Below are 27,381 nucleotides of genomic sequence, written 5' to 3' on the forward strand. Positions count from 1 at the left end.
GAATAGAGTCTCATAAGGAAACTTTGTGTACGTATCAAGTAACAACTTTCAATACTAATTTATTTATCGACAATTTATTGCTACCTAACAGTATACGTATCCGCTTCGTAATCATATCCATATACGCTTGAATTATGACTGCGTAGCTGTACGAAAATTTGTAAAACCTATATTTATATATATATATATATATATATATATATATATATATTTATGTATATGTATATCTAATAGAAAAATAATTAATTAGTAAAATCAGTATTAGATCGTTTTCAAATTCATTTTGCAATGTATGCAATTTTTTGCATGCCATTTCGCAAGTCTTATTCTCGTAAATTTATTACGACATATATATATTTAATTTGTATGTAACTATTATTATTCGTACCACAAATTTGTAACTCAATACACAATTTCCGAATCGATATTCGATACGGACGACATTTCAATAGTTGCACTATAATTCAACAAACGTAAAATATCAGTTTTAAGACCGCTTCTTTAAAACTGAATTTTACGAGGTTTCGCTAAATATTTCTGTGTACAATTGTCGCGAATTTTTCGTGTAACTTTGTACCCATAAAAAAAAATAATTTAAAAAACAGCAAACGAATAGAAAGAAAAAAATAATAAAACACTTCTCTCAAACTACATGTAATTATGTAAAAGAAAGAAGTTAATATCCTTAAGGTAACGTTATTCGATTAGGTAATTTTTGAATATTTGCACACGATATAATCCTAGTACCGCAGTAACAAAGATTCACACACGATAATTTACTCGATAGAACACGATAACTTAATTGAAATTAGATGTATCTTGTCATCGATATGAAAATCGTGTTTGCAAGATATCAAGAATTACAACTTTAAAAAATTGCACAGCCTGTTAATCTATAACATATTTCTATTACAAAATTGAAAGAATTAAATTTTCTGTACATTTGTTATCTTACAAATTTTGGCTACATCCTTCTACTCAAATCTATGCGAATTAGTTTTGCTATTTCCAAAATGTTAACGATCATCACATTGTATAAGGCAATCAGGATACATTTAAGTTATTTATCTGTTTCATAATGCCACGTCGAATACAAGTACAAACGGTAAAATGTTACGATTACAAATTGTCGCGCTTCTTACTCCCGTACTTATTGCATTAGTCAATTATTTTCTATAAGTTGGCTTTGTCATACAATTACAAAACAAATACTAGTTTCGTACATAGTACGTGATTACATAATTGCATAAACGCAAAAGACGGCACTTTCTCTTCAACACTAAGAATTCTCTTATTTGTTTGTTTGTGTGTATGTGCGTGGGCACGCGTGCGCGCGTGTGCGTATGTACATATGTATATTCACACACATACATCAAATTTTACTACTTCGGACAGTTAAAATAAACAGTCATCGAAACAAAATACTTCAGGAAATCTAATGAAAAATAGATGGAACGTACATGGTAGTCATAATAGAGATTAATTTTTTTTCAATAATTTTTAATAATAAATATCCAATAATTTCTATTCAGAAAAAAGATCGTAATCTTGAATCTTGAATACTGAAACATCTTAATATTTTGCAAACAATATCTGCTATGCAAAAATATACAATATCTTAATTTGCAGTTCTTTTATTTCAGGACATTCGATGGAATCTACTTAGTATCGACTATCTCAGATATATTATCAATATCAAAAGCTTTTGTTAAACAGATGTAGAATCAATAACTTTGATTAATTATAACTTTAGAACTACAATAAAACATTAAACATTCATTCGATAAATGTTATCTTACCGAAGGAATAGTATCGAAATATTCTGATATTCTACTGACTTCATAAAAATTCTTTACCAAAGTATTTTTTAAGTCTTCTTATCTTTCGAAACTGATCAACCTAAATCTTTCTATAGACACATATTATTGTTCATTATCAGAGGACATTAGATAAAATCGATGCATTTAAGAACTTATCGAATGCTAATTTTTCATGCTAGCATAACAAAAAGAAACTAATAGCACGATCTGGTTTCACATAAAGTTATTGTAAAGCTCGAATGCCAGTTCAGAGAACTCAGCGTTTAAGTACAAGATACGATAAATATATGTATATATACATATGTACGTGTATATACATATACAAATATATATTTCTTTTTATGTGTCTAACGTGGCCGAACGTATGAGAGCTGAAGAACGTTTCGCATTGCCAGTGCTTTGCCGATGACTACTTCTACTTTTATCCCCATGCGAGAGTAAACCTTTTGCAGTTTCTCTGAGACTAGCTCTTTGGTGGATACTAACGTGTGTACGGCTACTGCTGTGTGTAAGAGGATGGTGATTCACCACCAGAGATGCAGAAGACTCACCAGATTCCCCATCTTCATCTCCCGTCGTATCACCAGTTGTGTCGCATTCACTGCTATCCGCTTCGCTTGATTCGCTCGGGGTATCTTGTCCTCCCATTCCTATTTGTATACCCTCTCCTGTTCTATTTGTTGTCGCTGATACAGTTTGCGATATATTACCACCCATCCGATGCATAAATAAGCTAACCTACAACAACGTTAAATCAGTTAGAATAAAATGATTGTTCGTAGAATAAAATTCGGATGAATATAATAAATACATATAAAACGCGTCAAATGTGTGTGATTAATTTACTCATCAAACGTGATCAATTATATGTACTTACTTTAAAATCAGCGCTATACACTTTGTGATGTTTATCCTTGTGTGCGTCATCCAGACCCCATTTATCTATACTTAAAACAAGAGTAGGTGGCATAGGTCCGAGACTAGCTAAGGATCCGGCTCTGGGTTTCATGTGCGACATAACCACTGGTAATTCCATAGTTGCACCATCGCAACTCAATGCCCTAGTTGAACGCTCAACTGGTAACTCTCCATTATCGTATTCCGGCGATAAGTAGTCTCGTACGAAGAATGTATTGAACCAAAAATGAAACAATTTTTCCTAGGTACGGAGCGAACGAATTGATTAAGTATGTTATGACAAATTATGAATCTCATTAATTTTATCTGAATAGGTACCTTTCGCTTCATTTTTGGTCTATTAAAGAAATCCACTCGTATATCTCCTGTCAATGCTATGCTGTGTTTTAAAGGGATGCTGACTGTGTGCATTCCTTTTCGTACTTCTACTATATCAGAGCTAAATATTTTTTTCTTAGATTCAGATATTACGCAATGCAAATCTAAAATACAAAAACTGTATGTAATCATATTTTACATCTAATTTTTTCGATGCATCCTCAATAGCTCATTATTCTTACATCCTTGACCTCCATGAAAAATAGGTGCTGGATCCAATTGTATTTTTCGTAACAACAATGTAACCGGTTGATAATCTAGTCCTTCTTGTACAAGAGTAGCATAATAATCCACATACCTCCTCTGTGAAGGTATTGTTACCCCCTTCCTGAATAATAAACAATACTAATAAAACAATTGTTCATACATAAGAAGAACAAAAGATAATATAATCACCTATCGTGTGTTCTTTTATTTCCATAGTAATTAAGGGCTTCTGTGGCAGTGGGAAATTGTTTAGTATGAAGAAGGTAACAACACACCATTACACCCGTCCGACCTTTACCAGCCTTACAGTGTACGACAGCTACATTTTCCTGATGACGAGAAAGCCATTCGTGCACGTCTTCGCAAAATGGTCTGATTTGATCCAACATTGGTGGATTATGATCATCAAACGCATATGTAGCTACCCTTTGTTTAAATTTCTTAAAATCATAAGATCTCTCTGAACATCTGAAAGATATAATTGTTTTAAAATTTATTTCTTGATCCTTTGATAAAAGAAACAAAAATAAGCATAAAAAAGTGTTTGAAATGCTTACAGATTGTAAATCTTATAATGATCTTTATGCCTAGATTCCAACAGTTTAACAACATCATCTATGTGATTCCTATACACTCCTTCTAACTTTTCAGCTGGAAATCCCATTGCTATTAAGTTATCTCTTATATCTGTTGTTAACACACCATGGTTAAGGAATGTAGAAACAAAAATATCAATACATATTACAATACAAATTACGCTGATAATTGCGAAAAAAAAAGGATACATGTGAGATCAAGGTCAAACCCATCTTCTGTGAAACGCCTACGACGTTTGCTCACCATTCCTTTGATACGGTTGGTCATCTTCATATTACTGATAGTGTTGGACATACTTGGCTGACTGAATTTTAAATCTCCTCCTTCAGTTCCAATAATTTCAGTCTCCACTTCTTCTTGATAACAAAATGACAAGATTGCCCATGACCATTGCTAGAGAAAAATGACAAAATGTTGGTGCTAAACCGTTAATTATAATTATAACAGATGTAACATATGTATATACATCTATACATTTGGTTCGTATCTTTAGAACAAGATTAAGAAATGCATTATACAAACACTGACAAGTAATACAAAAATCAAGATGACAGAATACAAAAAAAGGATAAAAGATAAACCTATATTTGAACGTAAATGGTAGATATAGAACCGTTAATAACATACTCGCATAAATACTGTGAACTTAATCTTCATACAATCGTTGACAAAATCAGAAGTACAGTCAATAAAAAGCATTTTCAGAGTTTTACAAAGTAACGATTATAGTCTCATGTTTTTTATGATAAATTAAAATCGTACATGAATGCGGTAAGAAAAACTGACACTTGGAACATGGCGAAAAAGAAAGAAAAGAAATGATAAACGATAAACATTCGCGATTTATGGTCATTTAGTTACAAGTTCGTTATCAAAAGAACATTACTCGCAAGAAAACGCCGTGTAGAAGCGTCGATGAAAAGTTAGGTTAAGCACCGTTTATAATACATCACAGAGGCCACTTAACACCGCGGTACATTTTCACGCCAGTTTCACCGATACATTGTCCATCTTCTCTTTAATTTAATGTTCACATATCGTTTATAGGAGACTTGCATCAGATTTTAAAGAAATCGTTCGAGATACCATATTACTTTTGAAAAGTAAAAAAACAATCTTTTCTCGCATGTAACGTAAAATTCACTCCAGTCCTTTCGGAGCATGTTCAACTACGATCTAGCGGCACTCCCAGTTACGGTGAATTTCTAAAGAATAAAGTTAGCATCGATAAAAATCTCTCGAGTGCTCCGTGGAATCCGTTGATCTAATTGCTTTATAATCGACAAGTTTTGTCTAATCACACCAATAAATGTATAAACTGGTTCAGAAGTTTCCGTTCACAGAAGAATCACGTTTTGATGGCGTAATCGTGTCATCGTGTCAAAGTAGTAATATGAACTCAAACCACATTCTATCACGAAAATAAAGTGGTTTTTGGACAAAGAATTTATACAGATGTAATAAACGCACATATTCATGAATACGACCGTGAGGAACAACACAATGTCTATGTTGCATCCTCAATTTGCCAACATGGATAGACACGCACACGCGATACGGACACTCACCACTAACGCATAAGATCATGCATCGCGGTTGTTGCGGAATGGTTGTCCACTCTGCGAACGAACCGTCGTGATGTTACGCAGGATTTTACAGACGATCGTACCGGGATCCGATTGGAATCGTCGTTTTTTCTTTCCTCTTTATCTCCATCTTTTCGTTAAATCGTTAACGAAGGTCAGGCGGAAAAATGAAGAAAAAGTCCAACTTAATTAACGAACAGAAGTTTTCTTTGTAACATCCATTTTAAACACAGTTTACATCTTATGTGAAATGTAAAATCTCCCTCAGCCACCTTTATCACTAGAAGCGCCATTCACAACGACGCGTTCATATCGCGTTTACTTGCGCTTCTCCCTGCAATGCTTAATAACAGCATTTATGTACCTTTTCTTTTAAGAAAATATTCTCCTTTCTCGTCTATTCTCGGCGTTTCACCGGTATTACTGCCGTATCTTACCGAAAGAAGAAGAAAGGAACAGGGTAAAGGCTCACAGAGGCTTTGTCATCCTAGAAGTTTCATCCCGGAAACTTTTGCTGCTCTTCTCTGAAATACTCCGTCGGTATCCTTTTTTTTGCGCATGCGTTTTTTCTATTCCTTCTTTTTTTATATTTATGCTTTCTTTTTATCAAATATTTCTATTAAACTACAAAGATTATTTCTCTAAACATTTTATGAATGCCGATTCCTCACACTTAAAATCATATTTTATTAATATTATTAATTTTTTCTTCTTTATACTACTAAATGCTGATTAAAAGTTATTGTAATCTTTAACCAAATGCCATATACATATACATAGAAACAAACTATTTAATATATGAAATTATAATTCTTTCTTTTCGGTATTTCATAAATTTGCATTGTCTTTTACACAAAATTATTTTCGAACAGTGTTAATTTTTCTATACACGTACTGTTAAGTTTGGTTATAGTCTCCATCTCAAGTTTAAATTATTTGTGCATTAGATATAATAATTTCTTTATCGCTGCTAATTTTGTTTTTATCAATTGCGAAGACGCGATTAATAATAATATTCGAAATATCTGCTTATTTATGAACAAGAATTATGAATTCTTATCTGTACACTGATAAATACAAAAGCTTATACATTTAAGTAACAATCAATTAACAAATTAATTTACATAACAATAATGAAGATATATCCATATTAATATTTCTTATATTAATCGAAATCACGTATATACGCTTAAATGCACTGTTATGCACGGACATATTTAGAAACTACCAGTATGATTAATTTTAATTCACTAACTAATAAAAAAGAAATTAAAATAGAATTAAATTAAAATGGCAAAATATAAATGTTGAAAAATTCAGTGACTTTTAATCAAATTGCGTGTGAAGAAAGTATAGGCTTTTTTACATCATCTTTGTATCATAAACCTTATTAAACCAATGTGTTGTATGCAGTATAATAATTTAAATTAGACTCAAATTTTTTCGTCTTGAAATATGTAGGTTAATAATTTTATCAAACGTAATTTTATATTATATACATGGTTATGCATATATACATTCTTCTTTCACGCGCTCTATTCCTTTTAGTGTAAGTAATTGTTTACCAATTATGAAATTTTGCAGTAAGGCAAACATTTTTTTTACACACATTTGGATATTTGAAAAGGAGAAATATTACTATAAAATTGTTTCCCTAACTTTTTTTTTTAAATAAAAGAATTTTAAAGTAGATTGATATATTATAATATCTTGTTTAGTCTATATCAGATTTAAGAGTACTAAGAGTACCCGTATGTATTTTAGATGTTTTTATTTTTTTGTACGATGTGAGAAGATCTTCCATTGTTATAGGTCGTACTGCATCATGATATTCCTCATCGTCAGTACTGGTAGTACTTGCCTCTCTGCAATACAAAAAAAGTTAATTATGCGTTTTAATATTAACTTTTACATATATTCTTAAAGTAATGATTAAACATAAATATTAACTGTGTATGAGTTCGCAAATAATCTCGAACACGATAAATCGACGCATTTCTGCAAAGTTCTTGCAGATCTGATCCAGAAAAGCCTTCCGTTATTTTCGCCAGTTTTGCTATATCCACATTTTCAGCTACTGGTTCATGATCTAAGATCAGTTTCAGAAGTTGCATTCGTTGTTGCTCATTCTGAAATATATATCATTATATATATAAGAACTGTATGTTATATATGCAGTAAATATGCAGTATTTCATACATGAATATGTGATATATATGCAAGAACACATGATTTTTTATCAATTTGTATAAATTTTATTTACTGGCAAACCAATGTGGAAAGTAGCTGGCATACGTCTAAGAATAGCTCTGTCTAAATCTTGTGGTCTGTTAGTAGCACCCATTATTATAACAGTGCAAGAAGAATCTGTAATTAATCCATCCCAAAGAGACATAAATTGTGCCTTCATCATTGCTGTTGCTTCATGATCTTGTGAATTACGTGCTCTTAAAAATGAATCTATGAAAAAATCCACAGAATATTTTACAACATTGATGATAGCACAAAATACATTATGATACATTCTTCTTTCTCACTAACCTATCTCATCAATAAAGATTATACATGGTTGAAGTTTCACAGCTAATGAAAATACAGCTGCAGTTAATTTTTGACTTTCACCATACCATTTATCAGTTAGAATGCTTACATCTAAATTAATAAAACATGTTTTAGTCTCTTTAGCAGTTGCTTTGGCAATCATTGTTTTACCACAACCTGGTGGCCCGTGCAACAACACACCCTAAAATTAAAATACAGATTATAATATATAAATCATTTAACAATATAGAATCATATACCTTTGGTGCTTGTGTTAATTGAGAGTCTTCAAATAATTCCTTTCTTTGTATAGGCAGTATTACAGTTTCCTTGAGTTCTTGTATAACATGTTCAAGGCCTGCAATATTTTCCCATGAAACTCGAATATCTTTAGGATCTACTATATGATTAGCTATCATCATTTCATAATCTGTCAACTGATCCATATCTACTGTCCACAGTAGGTTATCAGTTTTGGCCAATTTTCGTAACTGTTCTTGTGCCTATAGAACATTTAAATCACACTTTTTCATAGAAAATATATCAAAAATTAAGATTAACTTTCTAATATATAGAGAACAAAGGTTATGTAAGACTTAATTTTTGAAAATATTAAATGATTAATGTATAACCTTTTTTCTGGCTTTTTTCTTTGCATTGTTCGTAGGATCAAGTTGATTCATAATCCATTTCATACTGAAAAATCCAAAAGCCGCAATAAACGATATTCTTGCCACAAGTACAAATACTTCCGATCGCGTGTATCCAACTCCATCCGCAATATTCATTGTATATGATAGTCTATTTCAATTTTAACAGCAAATACTTTTGTCCGTGTAATAACTTCTAACCTTTCTTCACCAATATCACATGCCACTTTAACACTGATCAAACTTCGAACTTGAACATTTGCAAAGAAAAGAGTGGTTGTATACAACAAAGCGAGAGAGAAGCGCAAGACATGCGCAAATTATGAAAAAATCCAACAATTTTAATATAAAATTCCCCACAATTCACAATAATCAGAATTACCAATATACAGCGTCACTACTTGGGAGTCAATAGCTGCAGTCACAGCAATCAGGTTTTGTTTATATCTACTCTTTCGTCTCATTGGACAAACTATAGCAGAGTGGAAATGAAAGTGCTCACGCTTATGATTCCCTAGCTAGTGCTGCACCATATGGACGATACTGAACGGTAATTCACGTTAGCATATGCAAGAACCTATAAGTTAGAGATCTATCTTGTTTAATTCTACGCTACAAGAACCTTTTAATTGTACGGTTAGATGGAAAAATTTATATCTACTTTTCTATTCGAGATGGACAAGTATAAGAATCACAAAAATCGCGCAATAATTAGATTAATTGTAAGTTGCCTAAGAAAGAGAAATTAATTGTTTACTATATTGTAGCGGCTAACTGCGCTAACAAAGAAGAAATTGTCGTGTAAACGGCTAGCACGGTTTATGACTGAAAATCTATTTTTGAGAAAGCCATGATTTCCAAGAAAGAACATTTCATAAGGCATGATTCTTTAAAGTTTTTCAGTACGGCCTCAATAGCAAATTGGTGGTGTCACAAACCCGTTTCGTCACCAACATCTCCTAGTAACAATACTCCCACCAAACGTGCTGCTGAAAATACGCGAAGTTTCCACGGAGAAAAAATAGTCAGATGGAGTAGAGACTCCATTGCGTATAGACGTAACCATTTTCAGTAAAAGTTAAATGTTAGAAGCTGACCTATATTGAACACGTCTCTGATCTACCTTACAATATTTTTGTTAGAGAAAACAAGAGAATATTCCCTTTCAACCGATAATGGATCAGTAGAATAATTCAATAATTTTAATATGTTTTCTATACACCATTCAGACATTAACATTAACATTAACATTAACTTGGCACTCGGCATGCCAATTATATTGGCATGAATATTTTTTAAGGCACTTTGCCGGTTTTACAGCATAGAGCTGAGCGGAAGCGCTGTTCTTTTGTTTAAGAGCAGGCAAAAACTATTATGTCGTTGAAGAAAGGGCCTTCACAAGATTGCGGGAAAGCCCTTTGAGGGACTGCTGCTTTATAATGTACACGTCCCTCCAGAATCATCAGATCCGCCGCATGTGACCCATGTTAATAGAAACAACAAATAGATCTGGAGCTTTCCGATGGGTGAGTCATGCATCATAATGATATAAATTATTTACTATTTATGATTGAAATTTGCTATCTGTTATTTATTTGTATATGTATTAAATTTATTTGTTTGTAAATTGGAATGTTTGATGATTAAATAGATACAAACTATTTTTCAGATGGTTAAATAATAGTAAAAAACAAGAAAATGTTTTAGATATGTTGAAAAACATAAATAAAATCATTAAATTTTAGTTTTCCGTCAAATATTAACAACCAAATATGTGTACTTTTCATCATTATGATACTAAGTGCTTAATGTTAATTATGTATTTATTGTTTATTCTTTTTTTGTTATTCGTCATTCGAATAAATTTTGGTTGCTAATCGTAACAAATTTACAAACTGACAAGCAGAAACAATAGCGTAGCGATCAACCGTTTGTGGTATGGACTACGATGCGGTTAGGGCTTGATGGGCCTTTGTGACATCGCCGATAAATTGCTCACGAGGCATCTCCATGCTAGTCCGTGCTAAATCGGCCTTCAAGGCACTTGAACATGGCTTCAGTGGAAACGGTCCCATATATTTGTATGAAACCAATTTTTCAAATAATTTTCCAGTTTAGCTGGTCTATAGGAACGGTTCCATATAAATACATTGGAGCAAATTGTTTCATTTTTGATTGTTAATGGATCTTTAGCTTAAGGCTTACATTTGTTTAATAGGTGATAAAAATAGACACAAACATGATATACCATAGCATACTAGCCCATTGTTCTTTCTATTTTTCTCGTGTCATTACATATTGTTATTTATAATGTTAAGCATTTAAACAAAAGGCGGTCTTTGGATACAATCTCAGGTAAGCAATCTATTAAGCATATCTGCGTTAAATTATCAATCTCAAGATGTATTATAAGCCTTCATAGATTAAATCTATAGATTAAGAGAATTATAGATAGATTCAGAGAATTAATAAGCTTTACTCAGTAATGAAAGTAAGATGGATAAAAATCATAGAAAAAAAATGTGTGATGACCTCAAATCTTATGTACAGTTAGTTTATACTTTTGTTTTTATCATTTTTATAAACAAATACGAAAGTAAAACAGATATATCGCGCCAAAAATATTACTCGCAAACTATCAACTACTAAAATTACTACTAAAATGAAATTTAGGTTTTCTTATAATAAAAATATTATCGCAAGGAAAATAAATTTAATTTCAAATCTAAAAATTGTTAAATCTATTGTGTATAACGAATTTTATTAAAATTATTGTACAATTGCACTAATCCGTTGTTGTTTGAAAGGAAGGATTTGCTTTTATTTTCTAAAAAAAAAATATTATAAATGATTAATTTCTCATTCTTAGACAACTAAATTTAATTATTACGCGATTTTGTTATTCTCATACTTATCTATCTCAGATAGAAAAGTAGATATGAACTTTTCCGTAAAACCGTGTAATTAAATAGGTTCTTCTAGCGTGGAACTAAATAGGCTCTTGTTTACTCTAGTGTGGAACCAATCAGAGCAGATCCCTAACATCGAAATTAAATAGTTAGATTCTTGTATATGCTGGCGTGCAATCAAACAGGAAAGATTTCTTCTCTGATTATAGTTCCTAACACATTGGTTTCTAGCTAAGGTTGCCTACCTGAAATATAATATCTAGTTGTTTTTTTTTACATAACTAGTAAATTTTGCTTAAACCAGCGAAATGCTATTATTCGTTTTATGTTTTTCCTGGAGGTTAATTACCGACTCTTTTTTAATTTCATTCTCTGTTATATGAAAAAATTTTACAAAATCTGCTTAATTCGAAATAAGATAGCAATATTGAATTTTGGGAATTCCTTTCAATACCTATTGATGTTCTACTTTTTTAATTATATTTTAAAATATATGAATTTGCATGAAAATTCGCAGTATAGTTACCAACTTTCATATCTAAAATATAACATCTGAGTTTGCACTGCAATCAATGTGAGATATATATAAGTGCTTCTGACAGTGCTGAAAATTAACAATTTTAATTTACTGTTTTGTCAAACCACCAGAAATATAAAAATTGAAATATAAATTTAATTGAGAAAATGTTAGTATAAAAATTAGATTTAATATTATTGATTTCGAATTATTAATACTTGTTATTTTGTAGAGTTTCTTGACATCAAAAGATAAAGTTGCAATAATGTTTATGGGTCTTGTTGTTACAAAAAATTGTGTGAATACAGAACATGTAGAAGAATTTATAGATTTTCATATTAAATATTCATTTTATTTCATTCTAAGTATATTCTGATTGTACTTGTGGAAATAATAGAAATGGAAATATTTTAACTCATATTATAATATTAATTATGACATATTTCTTATTTTAGTTTTTCCAATCCTGCAAAAAAATCATTTTGATGTTTGATTTTAATAAAGAAGCAGATATTATTTTACAATTTCAAACAGTCAGTGTACAATTGCAAATAGCCTTTCTGCAGACAACATTATATTAAGGGACCGACACGCCGAGGAGGATCTGGATCTCCTTAGACTTGCACAACGGCCCAGGGGATAGCATTGAGACGGATGGTCCCTCCCAATGCCCGAACTAACCAAGGAACGACTCCCTCAGACAGGAGAAGACGCAGCAGTGCTCCAGCAGTAATTCGAAAGAGGTTCTGGGGCATCCCAGCCGAGTGTCAAGTGGTCCACCTTGGGGTTTTAGTCGGTAAAGTCCGACACTACCTATACTACACTTCCCAGAAGAGCAGGCGGCGGGAGTGTCCATGAGGATTTCCCCACGTATAAAAAAAACATTATATTAATTATAATATAAACATATATTTTAATTTCATTATACAAATTAATATACACAATTTAGTTTTATAATCTTATTATTTTAAATCAAAGTCAATTATTTCAACAATTCTTAAAATTAATGAAATCTTTGTTAGACATGTGCATGAGATTTCATCTATTAGACTGTCTATTTTTATAATACATTACTATGGATCATTGTTGAATTTATCGTATTATTAATAAAGATTAATAATCAACACATAACATTTGATAAGGCCACATCAAATTTGAAATTTTATGTACCAGCACCAGCAAAACCATTTTCATGTTATAGTTACTTGGTAAAAAAGTATCAATTGCTTCAAATGTAAAAATAAGAAGAAATTATGAAGCAAGGAATCATTCATATGTATTATATTGCAGGTAATCAAAAGTTTCAGACAAAAACTAACTGGGTCGTTAGAACTAATGGGAATTTGGTGCAAGTCGGTTTATTCTAGAACAGCAAGTAATAAAAATTGTTCTTGTACCGTGAACGACCAAGGTTGCTCGTTAGTATTTTCGGAAGTAAATTTTTATTTTTTTGTTATTTTCCTAATATCTGATAAAATTTTTGAGATTCGCCTTGATCGCTGTAATAAAAATAAAATCCTATAGCAGAGTGTGAGTATTAATATAGCGTAAGGCAGCCAGCAACTAATATTGACGCATGCGCTGCCACAAATGTACAATTGTATCCAAAATTCACTGTAGTAGTAGCGACTGTTTTTTGCAAATATCTCGGAAATTAAGGCTGACCGCCAGTAATATGTATAAAAAGAGATCGTTCTTAATCATGCCCTCCATCACATTAAAAAATCATCGAAATCGATGAGGTTTTCTTTTATACATTTTCCGTAACTTTTTGTAATACATACATTGATTTTTTCTGCATTATTGTTTCAAAATTCCTCAAAATTCAGATTTTAAAATAATTATACTTCTCGAAGCCGTTGCGAATGTGCATGCAATTTTCTAAAAGATTATAACAAAAAATTCAAAACTATGTAATAACTTTCTTTTATATTTATATATTGCAAAAATATTTATTTTTAAACAAATTACTACCTTTTTTAAACTTTCCTTCGAATTTTTATTTTTGTTAACAACTCTTTAAATAAATAATAAAATAAGTATTTAAGTAATAAAAAATAAAAATAAGTATTTTAGAATCTTTTGAGATTTTTTGGAAGTCAGAAGAATAGTAAGAAGGTTAATTATAGATGACTCAGATTGCCCATGGAAGATGCAAAAAATATGCTTGCTCACGGAGGGTTAAGTACTAACATCTAATAAAGTTTTATAAGATATCTTAAATTATAATACTTTAATAATTTTACTTAGCTATGAAATATTTTATACAGCAGAACCTCAATTATCCAAACATGTTTCCCATGTAAACAGTTCACTCTTCTACATAAATTTTTGTTAGCTGTCAATATTATCACTGACGAAAAGGTCTAAGAGCAATTTATGTAAAGAGAAAGATTGAAAGAAAGATACAGATTCAGAAGAAATTATATTACTAACAAAGTTGATTTATGCCAACAATGTTGTTTATTGCATGTAATTATACAGCAGCTTTGAATATTACTGTAGATTATTTACACTTAATTAAATACAAAATTGTAGGCTGAATTTAATACAAAAATGTACGATAAAAATTGACTTGCTTACCTTATAAAATTATGAAATACATATTAATCATATAACTTTATGTAATAATTGAAAATGGACGGATTCTGATATAATTCTGGACGGATTCCTTTCATTTATTAAAATAAGGCTACTTTTTATATGATACTGTTACGTTTGTAACCAACCATTCGAATCTCCCTTATTCTTGGTGATGTTATCTTAGTATTCTATATTGTCATCTTAAAGAGAATATAATAATTGAAATAGCAAGACTCAATAAAATGATTATTGAAAATGACGATAAAGTTGATGCCGTATTGCAAGAATTTTCAGAACAGGAACATTCTTCCCAATATACACCATTTTCATACACTCCCCAGTTACAAACACCTGTGACTCCGGTACTGGCAACGGAAGAACATCGACGGATCACTTGTCGCCATCTACCGTCCCCTTCGAAAATTGATCAAAATAATAAACAATGAGAACTAGATTAGCAATGAAATTATCAAATGGATGTAGTAGTAAGCGCACCACGTGTTTTAACTTGTTGAGAAGAGCTAAATATGTAGTAATACAAAATTTAAAAGAAGTAAACTTACAAATAAAACCACGAGGGCTTTGACGTGTTATTTTAACACAGAAAGTGCCAGGCATGTATGACTCTTCGCTGTTACATTCTACAGCGATATTTTTGTCTTTATCAAATTTTTCATACGCTCCACACAAATCTTCGCCTTTAGGGTCGGTGTCACTACTACATTGATAACAACGAATCGCTTGAGTGCCTAAAATTTATTTAAACGAATTAAAAAATCGATCGAAACATAGTAATAACTAGACTGCGAAATTTTCTGCAGTAATAAAGATTTTGAAAGTGACAAATTGCAAAGAATGTGCATACTATGAAGAAATATATAAAATGTTCAAAGTATAATGTTTTTTTTATAATACATGGTATAACAACCTTGTACTGAGGCTATACCTTTTTAACTATATTTTCAAAAATATAAATTTACACAAAACTCCGCAGTTTATTCATAACCTTAAAATGAACGAACCGATTCTTTATGTAAAATAAAATATGCCAAAGTAATTTTTATTCGAAAACATGTACACTTACCTACCACTGAGAATAAAAGTAACAAATTAACACTCGCGATCACATTTTTTACAATCATTTTGAGATATTTTTGGAAGAATAGTTACTTATTCATGGGCGTTGGTTAGTATAAGCATTGACTAAATACAGACAGATAGATCTAACATTTTGTGGGACTTCGTGTCATATGTTCTGAAATACCGATCGTGTAAAAAAGTATAGGTTTTGTTTTGGCACCGACGAGGTAATTTATTGCAGCATGTTGTCATTCAGTTATGCCAATGATGCCATCTACGGTTTAGAGCGGTAAGTATATATTATATTCAATCCAACTGCCGAAGTCGATAAAATCAAATTCCGCTTTTGTTATACATCCATATATACACTTCTTCAACGGCCTTCGTGTTTTAGTTCGTGCTACTATAAAAGAGGGCGATAAGTGGTAAGCGATAGAGAGACAGAAAATTAACCTAACCTATAGATTTATATAGAGTAAATCATACCGATAAACGGTGAGTGATAATTCATCGCTCAGCTGTGTGGCTTATTCCGTATAAATCTATAGGTTTGATTTATTTTCTGTCGCTCAACCGTCGCTTGTTTTGCCGCTCTGCCGCTCAACGCTTGCCGCTTTTTGTTTTTCCGTATAATCATAGTCTTAGACACGTAGGAACTACCGGGTACTAAGTACCTATAAGATCACCGAAGTCAAGATACATTGGGCATGTTTAGCCCGAAATGTACTGTTGTTAAGAGAAAGAGAAAGAGAAAAAGAAAAATTGGAATTTTTGTTTCTAACGATAAAGGCAAAAAACTGAACATTGTAAAATAAATAAACATACACATGTATATGTAATATATATACATATGTATGTTTAACTATTAAGGCACCAAATTTTAACTAATTATATATTTTTAGAGAGGCACGCGCTATAAAATCTCGGATTTTTATGGAAGATATATTACATACTTTAAAACAGAGTTAAGGAATATTTGTGTATAAACACTGACTATAAGGAATCAAATAGATGATCGGAAACATAGACAGTGGCCTGGAAGTTCCATCTTAATTCAGACCTAGTCTTAGTTTTAAAGAAATGGGAAGAAACGAGACCTAAAAATTCTAAGAGACATACGTATATTCAAAATTCGTCAGCGAAAGTTCCCCTTTGAGAGAGAGAATCATTTATGATTCAGTTTCAGTATGTTACAAGACAGTTTCAATATGTATCAACATAAACAAAAAAAAAAAAAAAAAATGAAAAGAATTTATTTTGCTAACTATTGAGTAATAACTCGCTTTATAAGCATTAAAGATTAAAGCATTGGAGATGGCGACATCGCGTGGCGATGGGATTCAGTCATGATACCGACAGAAAATCACTTTTATTCAGTGCATACGTCTTAACAAATGAATACGAATGCCCATTGAATGACATTGAGGAAAACACGAATGATTCCCTATCGTACATCGGAATATTCGTCCTTTAATCATGGAAGAAAGAAAATTTAAGAGCTATCAGACGCACCCGAAACGTTTTACGCGTTACGCGTTTTCTTTTTGTTTCGAAATATAGATAATGTTCTAACGATTATTATCGACGAGAACGATATGTCGCGATAAAGATAAATATTTTCCAAAATCACGAATACGGAATTGGCGTATACGAAAGAATATCGTAGCGTGTAACATGGAAAAAATTCATCGATCAAGATGTAAATGCATATTCGCAGACAAAGATCTACTCGATAGATTTGCAAAGATCCTTGGTTGGCAAGACTTTAATGGAAACGCGGCCTTTGAAAACTATAGGCATCGGAATATCCGTGCAGATGCAGCGTCAGAGAGTGGTCCCGTCTATGTTGAGACACGAGAACGCTTTTCCGGTGACACGTAAATAAAAGTTCGAAGGTAAAGCGGTTGGAAGTAAAACTAGCCTAGATCGAGGACTGAGGAGTAGTAATGCGAAGAAGAGGAAAGAAAGTCAGGAGAAGAGGAAAAATCGTTCCATTGAGGAAGCTGACATATACGAAGACCATTGCTTCTCGTTGATATATTCTCACCAGGGATTTTGCAATTTGATCGCGAGTTGATTTAGGTCTGCAACGCATAAATATTTTGGTGAATAATCGTTCATTTCGAGCAATCCTAATATCATCTTTCATTGACGCGAAATTGTCAAATTTATTGGTAATGTTTAATCGGTATTTAATTTTTATCAGACTTTTATCTATCGTTAGCTATAATAATTGTTGCGATCTTGCTACGAACAATCATTTAGACAATGTGTTAATAACATTTATGTATCATATTCGCAGAATGCGATAGACAGAACAGGTATGCAGCAACTGCTAGTGTATACGACGAAATAAGGAGAGAACCAGAGAAAAGAAATCATAGGAAGAGACAACGAAATAAAGACAAAGCTCGTCAGTGGTGGTATAGAGAGGAAGTCTCGAGAGGAAGAGATCTTCTCTCTTATTTCTGAGGTAGTCGGTTTTTCTTTCGTTTCGGTACGAAACAGACCGAGCACGTATCTCGTTAGCGAATCATTAGCAACTCTTCTCGTGCTGCAACTACCGTCGCAACAAATGCTCGCGGCTTGTTCTATTCCGCTCTCTTTTATCGTCTTCTTTCGTTTTCTTGTCCTATTTCAAAATATTTTGCGATCCTAATCTTTTTATACTTCACGCAACGTATTTCTGTTCTACAATTGTAACATTTATATTTTCATCAAATCAATTTTTCTGAAACGATACTATTTGCTCAATACACACTTCATTGTCAGCTCCAAAATATGTATATACACGTCTATACGTAGAGGCGATGGTAACGATAGATCGTGTTTCGACTTCGTTCCTTTCCTATTCAAACCATGGCGTCCATATTTGTTGTTTTGGCTGTCGTTCCGCTCTCGTTTAAGCCCCATCACCACCTCACTCTGGCTACCGAACGCCTTTGGCAAAGCGTGGGTCGATTTCGCAGCAAATAACCAGACGATAACTCAGCGCTGACATTGCTACGGCACTTGCAACTCTTATCGTGTACATGACGCTGAAGGTATTATCTCTTCACCAACTAAAGACCACACTGTTCTTGTTCTTATCTTTATTCTTTTTTTATTGACGCATGTCTATTTCTTGTCAAAAGGAATTTTAGTGAAAATTTAATTTTAAATGTAATGCGATTAAAAATGATATTTCAACGACCCATTCGTGTGCAAAGCAATAAAGTCAAAGATAGTGTAGTGACTTGAATATTAATCTGAGAAACCGTAGATACGTGGAATATGTGCTTGCCATGATGTTAATTCGTCGGATGAATCGTCCAGATACGATCATGGTGAACATAAGACACCACACATAACGTAGCAATGCAATGACAAACATCGAACAGAGTCAAGGACGAAGATTCGAATTTATAACAGCGACGATCAGCTTTTGGCAAATAGAATAAATTTGCAAAGTCTCGGCATTAGAGCGAGACGATTTTACTGGAGGGAAGCCGCATAATACGATCTCGGCTGAGATGGGTAGAGGGAAAGTTCGAGAACGGATCGAATGAAATTTGAATAAAAATACCGTTCTTCCTCGGATGGGTTCTCCGAGAAGGCAAAGTAAAGCACGGTCTTAGCCGCCAAGGGGTCAGTCGACTCAATTCCTAGAGGACGACGCATCGTATAATAGCTAGATTTTCCAATAGGCGGTACTAGCTTCCGGATCACGTACTTTCTCTTCGTTTCGCTATTTCTTCGACTACCTGCTCTTGATCACGCTTCACCGGAATCTCGCGAAAACGCGTTCTCAGCCTTTTTATCGATTTCCTTCATCTTTACTCTCTCTCTCTCTCTCTTTTTTTCTCTTTCTAACGGTATTTTGTTAATCGATTTGACCTCTGATCGTTTACTGACACTTTGACGTCACCTTCATTTAACGTTTCGAAGTTTATATGTATAGGACAATGTTAGCCAACAAGGATACCTGATTATAATAAAAGAAAACTTGCAGGTAGAATTCGAAAATTAGACAAAGATAATTCGTAAGAGAATTTCTAAATTTCGGATCAAAGAAGCCGATGATTATCGGCTAATTTAGTGGCCGAGATTGGTAAACACTGTTGGTGAATCGTTCGTTATGGCTGACATGGTCCTATGTGTATTGGGTATACGTGCCGCAGAATCGACCGTGAGACTATAAATTGTACTGGTTAGGCAAGAAGAAGAATGGACACTTTTAAAAGCCTTTAGCTATCTTTGGATATTTTCAAAGATTTACGAAACTAGAAACGATCTTGGTTGAATACAGGGTGGTAGTAAGCTCACAAATTTCTTCCCTCCTTTTTTTTCCTTTCTACGTAGTTTTGTAACTTTCTTCTCGTTACTCCTTTGCACTCACTATCCTTATTATCCTTGTTTTTTCCTTTTCTTCTCGTCGTCGTTTCTTTTAAGAAGCTTCGTAGAAACTCTTTAGCTCTTGATATTAAGCCAAGCGATTTTACGCAAACGACGGATCGCATTTTCCAAGCTTTCCATCGCGAAACGCAAATCAAATTCCCCAAAGGATTTCACTCCGATCCTACCAAACTTTGTTCCTGTTCTTTAGGAGGGTGTCGAGTTCCGTATTTCGCGCAAACTACCGTTATATATTATACATATGTATATACACAAATATGCTGGATTCGCGTTCAATTGTTTTTCATTCGAATAATTCTTTAGCCTTTCATAATCGCGATAAAGAACGACGAGGAACAAAAAGTATCAAAAAATGACTAAGGCAAGGAGAGAGCAGCAGATCGTCGATCCTTAGATAACGCGACACTGCATAGTGCGACGTATGAGTATGAGATGGGAGGAGGAAATTGATTTTGCATTACAAAGCCGGTAGTTCGTAATAATAGAGCGTGCGTTTCATAGGCACAAGTAGGAGCACTTACCCTCTATGAATTGTCCAATTATATTATTATTCGAAGCTAAATCCGTAGTCGAGTATCCGACTGAGTGAGAGGTGCGATACGAAATACGTTCCATGCCTTGATTCGCAATATCAATGTCAACTCGAATATAAACTGTTTATGATCAAAGCAAATTTGCGCACGAGCGCTTGTCCTTTTTTCTGTTCTCGTTTGTCTAAAAGAATTTGGCGTGCTGTATGTGCGTTACACGATACACCAATTCACGTCAGAAACAAAATTTTCTTCGTAATAGAAGAACACTCAGTACACACAAGTACAACCCATAGTTAGTTGGATCACTTAAGATTTTTAATATTTTTCGTTCTTTTTACCGATCTCTTTTATGCATATATTTGTCCAACAGATAGCGAACTGTTGGCGAATAACAGTATGGACCCAGCATTCTAACGAATGTGGGAAGGAGCAAAACGAATGAGGGGACAGATTCGAAGAGATTACAAGGTTGGCTCATAAATACATTAGCCGTGCTAATTGACGAATCGTTAATCTCGCTACGCGTTACGTCCGGAATAGTAACGGATGCGAACAATAATGTCTCGGAGGACCGCAAAATCGGTTCGGACACGCTTCGCTCTCCCACGCTCGGAAATTGCATCGACCTACACGCTCAACGAATTCCTACCAAACCCTCGCTACGTTGCGTTGGTCACAATGTATCAGGCAGATCGCCAAACGACTGCGTTTCTCCAGCTTCCTTGCTTTCTATAGTATCCTGCGCCATTTTTATCGTTACCTTTACTTATTTATTCTTTTGTACCTAGGTATTTTAGTACAACACTTTGTCCGATAACAACAAAGAAAATAACGAGTTTGTTGGAGTTTTCGTTTAGTTGCTTTTCATCTCTCCCCTCATTTAGCAAGATACTTCTTTAACATCGATGGTTTCTTCTTTTCGTTTCAGAAATCATAAATGTGTGAGAATTACGTCAAACTTCGAATATGACGTGTGATAGTCCGAAAAGCATGTGCCATTTCAAGATTGATATAATAATATGACGAAAACGAAAGAGCGAGGGAAGCGTTGGTAACCCGCATAATCAAATGATCCTATCCATATTCGCGAGAACAAGTCGATCGATCACGATCGATGAATTACAAGGAGCAGAGCTGATTCAATTTGTTCGACGCTAGCTTGCAATTTTTCCGATCTCGTTGCACGCGAATGATTCTACAGGAAATGCGGTTGGCATGAAAATGTCTGTTTACTATGTAAAACGTCGATTACGAGGACGCTTCTGCGTTTATTTTTCTATTCTTCCTCAAGTTTTCAAAGATATCTCCACGTAAAGGTTTGATTTTTTAACGTCGCGTCGGAACAGTCATCGTTAAGATATCATTGTAAATCGAAGCTTAGTTATTATATATTATTATAGATATATAGATATTATATATTATATACAGGGTGGTTGGTAACTGATGGTACAAGCGGAAAGGGGGTGATTCTACGCGAAAAAAGAAGTCGAAAATATAGAATAAAAATTTTTCGTTTGAGGTTTTGTTTTCGAGAAAATCGACTTTGAATTTTCGCTCGGTACGCGTGCGGTACGTTATAACGGATCTCGCTGTAGATCGTTGTCTCGATGGAAAAATTAAAAAAAAAAAGTAAAAAAAAAATTTTTATTCTATATTTTCGACTTCTTTTTTCGCGTAGAATCATCACCTTTCTGCTTGTACCACCAGTTACCAACCACCCTGTATATTAGTAGATACCCTAATTTTTTTATAAGATAGAAGACAACTTCTCTAAATAGTTACCGAAACTTTTGATTCGTATGAAATATACGTGGACCGACAATCATGATTCTCATCGCTCGATCGGGACATTTGAAATATCCAGGGGATCTCTGAAAGAATTATCCGTGTCTGAATATCGAAGGTACTTCGTTCGAAGTATGTTGCAGTGTTTGCGCGGTTTCGATTCCAATATGACTGAGAGAAAAAATTACGATCAAGATGACTTCACGGATGGTTGTAGTTTCGAGGTAAGGTAAGGTTGCATTCAAGGCACCAATGAGTCTGTGATCGTAGTCGTTCGTCGAATACGAACAAGTAAATATTGATGCGCCAGTGCGATCCGATCGCCGCGCTGCGGGAATAAGTCACTCTGATGGTAGCAAATCCTTCTAAACTCTAAATTGGAAAACGTAATGGAACGACCAGGTAGAACGTCACAATATTCTGGATCATCGAACATGTACGTGCGTATCGTGAACGTAATTGTTCCAACTAGCTTCCCGAAACAAATCGAATATTTTGAAAACTCGAAACTCTTCAATATGATACCGCGATCATACTCTCGTCAATTTTTTCATAGATGTAGCGGAATTTAACTTACCTACCGATCGTAGATATGTACATATTAAAATACCATTTCGTATTAGATTTTCCTTTCTATATTACCTCTTATTATTACAGGAGTACATCACAGATGCCAATGACATCTCGTCTACATGAAACGCGATCAACGGAACGGAGACCGCTTATCCATCTTTCACTATGATTGCGCTCCTTTCTCTCTTTCTCTCTCTCTCTCTCTCTCTCACCCTCTCTCTCTCTCTTTCTCTCTCCCTCTCTCTCTCTAACGTACGCGCTCGTTTAACCCAAATATCGAATGTCAATAAGAGAGAATATACGCAACCAGCGATTTTCGCAAACATGGAATCGAGATACTCGCGTCGATCGATCTTCACTTGCTGTGTCCTTTCGCCTCTTTTTCGTTGGTTTCTTCTTTTTTCGTAACGTCTGAAACGAAACCGAAGGAAGTAGAGAAAACGGAAGAGAGAAAGGAAGTCGCGAAAGAACGTATCCAGTCGAAGTTAATAACGAATCGCACCGATGGGATAGAGTGCGGATTAACCGGCATAGCTCTCGACTTCGCTTAGTTACTGGTAACTTTGATCTACCATTCCGAATGCGTCGGAAGAGGCGGAAAGTGGAGGGTTCCGACACACGAACAGTTCGGTCAGAGTTCGAGGCAGCTTCGTCCAACCGATACTCTCCAAAGCCCAGTTTCCAAGCTTTCGAGATTCCATTACGGCTGGCAGTGGCGCGGCGGCGGGAATCAATATTTAAATTCGTAATGGAAACGCCTGGCTGCAATTACGGAACGCGAAGCTCGACTGTTAAAGCGGTCGAATTCTCGCCGTTTCCCTCGTCCGATCTGAACCGCCTGCCAACGTCCTTTAACTTTTGCTTCGGTTTCCTCAGATCGGTTTCTCTACGTTGTATCGCGTGGTGATACGAGCCGCGAGTGAAGATAAACAATTTCGCGTTTTCCGGAATATCCGGGAAAAGAGGGAAAGGAAAGAAGAAGAGAAAGTAGCGACGCGTAACTGAGCGCCACTGGTCGAAGCGAGTTTGAGTTGGTGGTCGAGGTAGAATTGTGCGTGGATCAATAAATCGCACGTGGAATAGAACGGTTCGACGGAGACGCGAAGTAGAGAATAAAGGGAGCTTGCGAAGTAGCTTCGCTGGGAATTTAGGAACAACACGTCTCCCGATTTCGGTTATGAAAGTTTTGTTATCTCGGTGCTCGATCCGCCTCGTGGCGACGCGACACGACGCGACACGCGACTACGCAAACTTACTCACATGCTTTTATACCTCGAGCTTTTATGGCGAAACGCATCGATTATCCAAAGCTCGAAATCTACTTGCAGCCAGTGAACAGCACACATGGATAAGTCGATGACGTTTCCAGCGAAGCTTCGAATGGATCGTCGCGTCGCACGGAGTGGTGAGCGGGGGATGGTCTACGGGCAAAAGGACGAGAAAGAGGAGGACGAAAGGTAAATCGGGTGCAGCGGTCCCGCGAGTTCGCTCGTAAACGTCAGCCGTGCAACGTCCGAGAATCTCGAAATTCCAACAGTCGCTTGTATCCCCGACGGTGAAGAGAATAGACCTAGTTAACGCGAAGCTACGACTAGCGTTAATACCTCGGGTCTCTTTCGAAGCCAACCGTCTCTGCTCTCGACTTTGTTCGATTCGATTCCAGCAAACTGTTCTCCCGACGACTGGTAATCCCGAATTCTACCGTCAAGAGGACTTTCCGTTCTCACATCGCGAAACTTGACGGTCAGAGTTCGCTTTCTCTTTTTTACGGTCACTTTTTCCGCTTGTTCGTCGATAGTCGAAAGTTTGGGAACAAACGTGTAACGTCGAGTTGCTCCTTTCGTTTCGAAATGGAAGTTGAAATGGAAATGGAAGCGAGGTCAATTCGAAGCTCGCGAGCGAACGTCCGCGTTCCACGAATAGTTATCTAGGGAATAGCGTGCGTTACCTGCACGATGGAAAACTCGAATACTTCTTCGTCTTGGATCATGTCGAATCGAACGCGATCGAATACATCGAAATACGGAAACGACGTTGCGAAATCAGTTTTTGATTCCGTGGGCCGACTATAGATTGGTTATCGCTCAAGAGTCTACACCAACTACTGGGGGCGAACAGGTTAGAGGCGAATGCATGTCGGCGATATGCAAACTTCCCAGGAAGATGGTAGGAAAAAGGGTGGAAATGGTGGAGGAGCGCAACCATCCTTTATGCAATTTACATGGATAATGCAAAGGGAAGGATCGTTCCTAGACCAACAGGACGCAACTGTCTCGGCCGATCCCGAGCGAACCGAACGGTAGAAATTCAATTACACGAATGGAGCTGAACGCGACCACGAGCGTAGCCGCGAACACGGCCGTAGAGGCAGGAGAAATCTAATAACCAAACAATGACCGGTCGCTTTTCGAGGATAAGGCGCGAGTTTCTCTTATGCGGTTGCGGCTGCAACAGACTCAGACCGGTCGTGGAAGCAAACGTGTCGTACGTGGTACGCCGTGTGTCGAGCTACCGCGAGACGAGAGGAAACAAGCGCGGTACGTATTTTATTAGTCAACGGGGGCATCGTATGAGTTACGTCCGGTCTATCGAACAGTCAAATTGCTGTCGTCGGAGCGAAACGTATACATATACATGTGTATCTATATACATAGAATTTGAAACAATGCTCGAAATCGCAGACAGCATTATGTCGTCCGTTTTCTCTATTAACGCTGCCCCGCTGTTTACGAAAAAGCCGACCGATGAAAGGCGCGGCAGATAAAGGGGTCTCGAAAGGGTCTCGACCGAGAAACAATGAGCGTGCTTCAATTATCGCGCGTGTAAAAAAATCCGCTTATATCCTCGGCGAAACCGAGTATCGACCCTACACCCACCCTCCTGCCATATAACTTCGGCAAATAGCTTTCCCGCGGGGATTTTAGGAAAATCTGGAACACGGCCAATGCTGTTCCATCGCGTTACATCGCTCTGCCTGAGTTTATATTCCTTCCCTTTCTTCCTACCTATTTTCGCGTTTATTCGTTTGCCAATGCAACGAGTTACGCGCGGATCTGAAACAACTTTCTCTTTTTTCTCTCTTCCGCTCATCTGCTCGCTCGGCCGCCGGTTTCCTTTTCCTGTCCCTTTCCATGGACGATTTTCTCAAAGCTCATCGATCCTTCGGCGAGTCTCGTAGTTAAGCGCGTGCGAATCTCGAGAACCGTCTGAACCGACGAAAACGACTTTCTTTCTTTCATCCCATCTGAAACTTTCGTATATGTACACATGTATACAGCACTATCTTTGTATTCTTATCGTTCGCGAAGACCATTCCGTGTTCGCGGGGAAACGAAAGCTCCGTTCGCGTATAGAAAAGAACCGAATATACGGCCGTCGTTCGAGCAGACCCGCGTGCGATTTTTTAACTCGCTTTGCTCTTCCCGTGCTTGAGAGCGACAAGCGGGATGTTAGGACAATGCAGCTCGTATTTCGTACGTTCTCGACGCTCTACCAATGGATCTTGCTGACTCACACCGACCATTCAGGTTCCTAAGACAACGACACCGGGCGAGGGTTTTAAAGTTGCATTATTAATCGGGATAGACGACAGAGCAACGAGTCGAGTATGGGGTGCAGTTTTGTTTTCAAGTCTGGCCGTGCACGCTTCGTTGCGTGGGCGTTCGTTTAATTATCGAATGTAAATAGGTTCGTTAGGGAGACGTTTTTAAGCGGGTGCTTCCCCTATATTCGCTCGTTGCTCTCGAGGCCGAAATATCTCGCCGGCGCGACCCTCGAAATTCCTTCGTTTCGCATACACGAAGACTTTGGAAATCTCAAAACTGCCGAACGGAAATAGGATTATATCCTGATTTGTCAACTAACTGTACATGACAACAGGTAAATCTACGACACTTTTAAACTCTAAACGAACGAAACAAGCGAACGTTTCGTTTATAAGAGTGACAAATCATGCGTTGCCGAGATTACGAAAGGATAAAGAAACGCGATAAAGCAAAGAATCCTACTTTTCTCTTGCGTTTCTTATCCGACATTATGAAAAGCCAGTATAAATTCTCTATGTCGCAAATGTCCTGAAAATATCTGCGCAAAACGGAAGTTAGGTGGTAGGATCGATGGATCGTTGCACGCGGGAAAACGACAGAAGGAGAACGCGACGATTCACGGGTATGAACACGTAGCGGTCGTAACGCACGGGCGAACGTCCGAAACGCGGCTCGTGGACTTCACAGAGAGATTTATGGAAGCGCGTGCGCGTCCCGATCCACACATGGACCGCGAATAGAAGCATCCCCTTGTTTTCCATGGC

General features: G+C 35.7%; 2 protein-coding genes across 6 annotated transcripts in view; both read right to left on the reverse strand.

Moving 5' to 3' along the window:
* The window catches only part of LOC117237533 (phosphatidylinositol 3,4,5-trisphosphate 3-phosphatase and dual-specificity protein phosphatase PTEN), a 13,349-nt gene extending 7,255 nt beyond the window's left edge, over positions 1 to 6,094 (reverse strand). Inside the window, exons 1-8 of one of the 5 annotated variants that reach the window (XM_033501588.1) lie at positions 4,548 to 4,800; positions 4,109 to 4,313; positions 3,881 to 4,010; positions 3,513 to 3,791; positions 3,299 to 3,444; positions 3,057 to 3,220; positions 2,698 to 2,979; positions 2,372 to 2,558 (exon numbers count right to left, since the gene is read on the reverse strand). In XM_033501588.1, the coding sequence (XP_033357479.1) occupies positions 2,372 to 2,558; positions 2,698 to 2,979; positions 3,057 to 3,220; positions 3,299 to 3,444; positions 3,513 to 3,791; positions 3,881 to 4,010; positions 4,109 to 4,313; positions 4,548 to 4,619 (1,465 nt within the window). In that variant the 5' untranslated portion in view covers positions 4,620 to 4,800. The other 4 variants (XM_033501591.1, XM_033501590.1, XM_033501589.1 and 1 more) reach the window with 4 other exon arrangements.
* A 415-nt stretch (positions 6,095 to 6,509) lies between these two features.
* On the reverse strand, positions 6,510 to 15,949 carry LOC117237538 (ATPase family AAA domain-containing protein 1-B). The gene is given in 9 exon segments (XM_033501598.1): positions 6,510 to 7,371; positions 7,457 to 7,635; positions 7,770 to 7,966; positions 8,048 to 8,249; positions 8,308 to 8,550; positions 8,680 to 8,836; positions 14,886 to 15,120; positions 15,270 to 15,455; positions 15,791 to 15,949. Coding segments are annotated over 9 exon segments (1,608 nt in total). The 5' UTR covers positions 15,849 to 15,949; the 3' UTR covers positions 6,510 to 7,220.
* Positions 15,950 to 27,381: the final 11,432 nt, after the last annotated feature.

This window comes from Bombus vosnesenskii, unplaced genomic scaffold (assembly GCF_011952255.1).
Source record: "Bombus vosnesenskii isolate JDL3184/JDL3185 unplaced genomic scaffold, Bvos_JDL3184-5_v1.1 scf7180000013379, whole genome shotgun sequence".
In the NCBI taxonomy this organism is placed as follows: Eukaryota; Metazoa; Arthropoda; class Insecta; order Hymenoptera; family Apidae; genus Bombus; species Bombus vosnesenskii.